General features: G+C 55.0%; 1 protein-coding gene across 1 annotated transcript in view; it reads left to right on the top strand.

The window, feature by feature from the left end:
- kidins220b (kinase D-interacting substrate 220b) overlaps positions 1-6,000 on the top strand; it is a 35,733-nt gene that overhangs the window by 7,064 nt on the left and 22,669 nt on the right. The window contains 1 exon segment of the mRNA XM_030087369.1: positions 152-250. Coding sequence (XP_029943229.1) covers positions 152-250 — 99 coding nt within the window.

Here is a 6,000-nt window from a genome sequence, read left to right as displayed (position 1 = left end):
CGCCATGGTATCCTGGTTGTTGTCGTTGCTGTGATAGCCTGGATTTTGTGGTTGTCACAGTTTTGGTGTGCTTGTTGCTGTTGTTTTCATGTTGTTGTCATGGTGTTATCGTTGTTGCGGTTGTTGTCACAGTGTTGCCTCGGTTCCACAGGAGAGTAAGACGGCGCTGTACTGGGCCGTGGAGAAAGGAAACGCCACCATGGTGAGAGACATCCTGCAGTGTAACCCCGACACCGAGACCTGCACCAAGGTGAGACCCCCACACCGCCGCTGTCACGCTGTAGCCGTCGTTACGCTTTAGCCGTCACGCTTTAGCCATCACGCTGTAGCCGTGACGCTGTAGCCATCGTCACACTGTAGCCATCGTCACACTGTAGCAGTCACACTAGCCGTCACACTGTAGCCATCGTCACGCTGTAGCCATCGTCACGCTGTAGCAGTCACACTAGCCGTCACGCTGTAGCCATCGTCACGCTGTAGCCATTGTTGCGCTGTAGCAGTCACACTAGCCGTCACGCTGTAGCCATCGTCACGCTGTAGCCATCGTCACGCTGTAGGCATCGTCACGCTGTAGGCATCGTCACACTGTAGCAGTCACACTAGCCCTCATGCTGTAGCCATCGTCACGCTGTAGCCATCGTCACACTGTAGCAGTCACACTAGCCATCTCGCTGTAGCCATCGTCACGCTGTAGCCATCGTCACACTCGCCGTCACGCTGTACCCATCGTCATACTGTAGCCATCGTCACACTGTAGCAGTCACACCAGCCGTCACACTGTAGCCATCATCACGCTGTAGCCATCGTCACACTGTAGCAGTCACACTAGCATCATGCTGTAGCCATCGTCACGCTGTAGCCATCGTCACACTGTAGCCATCGTCACACTGTAGCAGTCACACTAGCATCATGCTGTAGCCATCGTCACGCTGTAGCCATCGTTGCGCTGTAGCCATCGTCACACTGTAGCCATCGTCACGCTGTAGCCATCGTCACGCTGTAGCCATCGTCACGCTGTAGCAGTCACACTAGCCGTCACACTGTAGCCATCGTCACGCTGTAGCCATTGTTGCGCTGTAGCAGTCACACTAGCCGTCACGCTGTAGCCATCGTCACACTGTAGCAGTCACACTAGCCGTCACACTGTAGCCATCGTCACGCTGTAGCCATCGTCACGCTGTAGCAGTCACACTAGCCGTCACGCTGTAGCCATCGTCACGCTGTAGCCATTGTTGCGCTGTAGCAGTCACACTAGCCGTCACGCTGTAGCCATCGTCACGCTGTAGCCATCGTCACGCTGTAGGCATCGTCACGCTGTAGGCATCGTCACACTGTAGCAGTCACACTAGCCCTCATGCTGTAGCCATCGTCACGCTGTAGCCATCGTCACACTGTAGCAGTCACACTAGCCATCTCGCTGTAGCCATCGTCACGCTGTAGCCATCGTCACACTCGCCGTCACGCTGTACCCATCGTCATACTGTAGCCATCGTCACACTGTAGCAGTCACACCAGCCGTCACACTGTAGCCATCATCACGCTGTAGCCATCGTCACACTGTAGCAGTCACACTAGCATCATGCTGTAGCCATCGTCACGCTGTAGCCATCGTCACACTGTAGCCATCGTCACACTGTAGCAGTCACACTAGCATCATGCTGTAGCCATCGTCACGCTGTAGCCATCGTTGCGCTGTAGCCATCGTCACACTGTAGCCATCGTCACGCTGTAGCCATCGTCACGCTGTAGCCATCGTTGCGCTGTAGCCATCGTCACGCTGTAGCCATCGTCACGCTGTTGCAGTCACACTAGCCGTCACGCTGTAGCCATCGTCACGCTGTAGCCATTGTTGCGCTGTAGCAGTCACACTAGCCGTCACGCTGTAGCCATCGTCACGCTGTAGCCATCATCACGCTGTAGGCATCGTCACGCTGTAGGCATCGTCACACTGTAGCAGTCACACTAGCCCTCATGCTGTAGCCATCGTCACGCTGTAGCCATCGTCACACTGTAGCAGTCACACTAGCCATCTCGCTGTAGCCATCGTCACGCTGTAGCCATCGTCACACTCGCCGTCACGCTGTACCCATCGTCATACTGTAGCCATCGTCACACTGTAGCAGTCACACCAGCCGTCACACTGTAGCCATCATCACGCTGTAGCCATCGTCACACTGTAGCAGTCACACTAGCATCATGCTGTAGCCATCGTCACGCTGTAGCCATCGTCACACTGTAGCCATCGTCACACTGTAGCAGTCACACTAGCATCATGCTGTAGCCATCGTTGCGCTGTAGCCATCGTCACACTGTAGCCATCGTCACGCTGTAGCCATCGTCACGCTGTAGCCATCGTCACACTGTAGCCATCGTCACGCTGTAGCCATCGTCACGCTGTAGCCATCGTCACGCTGTAGCCATCGTCACACTGTAGCCATCGTCACGCTGTAGCCATCGTCACGCTGTTGCAGTCACACTAGCCGTCACGCTGTAGCCATCGTCACGCTGTAGCCATTGTTGCGCTGTAGCAGTCACACTAGCCGTCACGCTGTAGCCATCGTCACGCTGTAGCCATCGTCACGCTGTAGGCATCGTCACGCTGTAGGCATCGTCACACTGTAGCAGTCACACTAGTCCTCATGCTGTAGCCATCGTCACGCTGTAGCCATCGTCACACTGTAGCAGTCACACTAGCCATCTCGCTGTAGCCATCGTCACGCTGTAGCCATCGTCACACTCGCCGTCACGCTGTACCCATCGTCATACTGTAGCCATCGTCACACTGTAGCAGTCACACCAGCCGTCACACTGTAGCCATCATCACGCTGTAGCCATCGTCACATTGTAGCAGTCACACTAGCATCATGCTGTAGCCATCGTCACGCTGTAGCCATCGTCACACTGTAGCCATCGTCACACTGTAGCAGTCACACTAGCATCATGCTGTAGCCATCGTCATGCTGTAGCCATCGTTGCGCTGTAGCCATCGTCACACTGTAGCCATCGTCACGCTGTAGCCATCGTCACGCTGTAGCCATCGTCACACTGTAGCCATCGTCACGCTGTAGCCATCGTCACGCTGTAGCCATCGTTGCGCTGTAGCCATCGTCACGCTGTAGCCATCGTCACACTGTAGCCATCGTCACGTTGTAGGCATCGTCACACTGTAGCAGTTACACTCGCCGTCACGCTGTCGGCATCGTCACAGTGCAGCCGTCATGCTGTCGTTGTTGTCATGCTGTAGCCATCGTCATGCCGGAGCCGTCACGGTGCAGTCGTCTAGGGATGCACAATTTATATATTTTTTTATGGCCGATAACCGGCGCCCTTTAACCGGTTAATAACCGTTAACCGATCAGGTTTAAGGCCCGTCCTGCTTCACATGTCTGCCCATTGGTCTGCGCGGACCAATCAGCAGCCTGTCTGGAGGAGGAGAAGGTCTGCCGACAGAATCGCTCCGGCGCCGCCCCGCGATTCAGAAAAAAGAAAAAAAAAAAGGCTAAATAAACTTTAATACTAAATGATAACGTACCGACAATGTATGTGCTTCATTTTCTCTAAATAATCTGTAATAAAGGAGCAGAGAAACAGTCTGTAGAGCCGGAAAAGCTTGTGGAGGATGTGTGGAACACTGCGCCTGAACGCACAGCGTGGAGCGGCGGAGCGCCGAGGCTCCAAAGCCACGCGAAGCAGGACGAGCTTTAAACGCCCTGCTGAGCGGCTCCATGCTGCCGCGCCGATCACCATTCTGAAATATCGCTATTCCGGCACGCAGACGTCCCTCCATTCCGACCAGGAAATGTGCGCTCAGCTGAGTCACTGACTCGGCGCTGTCCGGTGCTGAACTGCAGATTTACAATGACAGCAAATTCTCATCTAAAATGTAAGAAAAGCTACAAGATTCCGATATAACTAACAGCACTGTAGGCTTCAATCGTCTCCTGTTGTTTTTTAAATGATGTGGCGAGTGAGCGCGCTGGAGATTTTTTTGTGTGTTCTGATTAATTTCCTAAATAAAGTTTTAGCTTCTGAAATCCGATTTTTAAACCGTTCTGATGAAGCTTAATGTTGATCTGGATGCTGCGGCTTCATACCGAAACACTTCACTGTGAATCTGGACGACCCGCGGCGTCTGGAGATAAAACATAATATTCAATGTAACGCTGGTTTTGTGCCACATGCGTCAATGCGCACAAAGACACACACCCTCCCCTGGGGGTGTGCGATATGACGATATAAGATCGTTCAGGATTATAACGTCAGATGGTTAAACCGTCTGTAGGGCACGTTCTCCTCGTTCTTTTTTCACCTATATATAATATTTTTGGAGTGATGATGTTCCCTGAAAGCTTCAGATAATATCAACTAAATGTTCCCTCTATGCAGTTCTCCACATACATCATAGATACAAGCGGAGCAACATTAACGATGATTAAGAAAAAAAAAAAAGCAGCCACAGCCAGAGCTGCGTTCAGGACGCAAAGGCAGCTAACAGCGAGCGGAGCGCTGTGGAGCTTCTCTGACTGGAGCTGCTGCTGGGTGGAGGCTGGGTGGAGGCTGGGTGGAGGCTGGAGGCTGGGTGGAGGCTGGAGGCTGGGTGGAGGCTGGAGGCTGGGTGGAGGCTGGGCGGAGGCTGTGTGGAGCTGCTGCTGGGTGGAGGCTGGGTGGAGGCTGTGTGGAGGCTGGGTGGAGCTGCTGCTGGGCGGAGGCTGTGTGGAGGCTGGGCGGAGGCTGGGTGGAGCTGCTGCTGGGCGGAGGCTGGGCGGAGGCTGGGTGGAGCCTGGGTGGAGGCTGGGCGGAGCCTGGGTGGAGGCTGGGCGGAGGCTGGGTGGAGGCTGGAGGCTGGGCGGAGGCTGGGTGGAGGCTGGGTGGAGGCTGGAGGCTGGGCGGAGGCTGGGTGGAGGCTGGGTGGAGGCTGGAGGCTGGGTGGAGGCTGGGCGGAGGCTGGGTGGAGGCTGGAGGCTGGGCGGAGGCTGGGTGGAGGCTGGGTGGAGGCTGGGAGGAGGCTGTGTGGAGGCTGGGTGGAGGCTGGGTGGAGGCTGGGAGGAGGCTGTGTGGAGGCTGGGTGGAGCTGCTGCTGGGTGGAGGCTGGGTGGAGGCTGGGTGGAGCTGCTGCTGGGTGGAGGCTGGAGGCTGGGCGGAGGCTGGGTGGAGGCTGGGTGGAGGCTGTGTGGAGGCTGTGTGGAGGCTGGGTGGAGGCTGTGTGGAGGCTGGGTGGAGGCTGTGTGGAGGCTGGGTGGAGGCTGGGAGGAGGCTGTGTGGAGGCTGGGTGGAGGCTGGGTGGAGGCTGGGAGGAGGCTGTGTGGAGGCTGGGTGGAGGCTGGGTGGAGGCTGGGAGGAGGCTGTGTGGAGGCTGGGTGGAGCTGCTGCTGGGTGGAGGCTGGGTGGAGGCTGGAGGCTGGGTGGAGGCTGGGTGGAGGCTGTGTGGAGGCTGGGTGGAGGCTGGGCGGAGGCTGGGTGGAGGCTGGGTGGAGGCTGGGTGGAGGCTGTGTCAGGCAGAGCTGGGTTACAGCAGCAGTACAGGATCTACAAGAGATCAGTCGCCATAGAAACACCCCAACAAGCTGGAGGGAGAGACGCTGAAGCTAGCACCGATGCTAATGCTAGCTAGCGAGCTACCGCTAGCGGTTCACAAGCTAGCATGAGGGATTTTATATACAACAAATCACAGAAATGTGAAAAGACACTTAGTGAACAAACCATCAAGCTAACAGCTGAAACGAACCTTCAGTCTGATCACTAGTGGAACGTCTTTGGTTTAATGGGATGATGAGGGGCTGTTTTCAGTGGAGACAGAGCCCTCTAGTGGTCAGATAGCGCAACTATTAACACTGTATCCCATTAAAACTGCTAAAAAGCTATTTGACGTGTTTAGTTTTTTGTGTTACAAAAGTAACTTTATTGTTCATTATCTTTTACCTCATTTTTAAAAGGAGATAAAAGTTTAGATCTCTGAACAAAAAATAGTTCTCAAGCAGCTGTATTATTCACTCAGGTTAT

This window comes from Salarias fasciatus, unplaced genomic scaffold (assembly GCF_902148845.1).
Source record: "Salarias fasciatus unplaced genomic scaffold, fSalaFa1.1, whole genome shotgun sequence".
Lineage (NCBI taxonomy): Eukaryota > Metazoa > Chordata > Actinopteri > Blenniiformes > Blenniidae > Salarias > Salarias fasciatus.
Note: the sequence above shows the minus strand (reverse complement) of the source record. Positions and strands in the feature narration are given on the sequence as shown.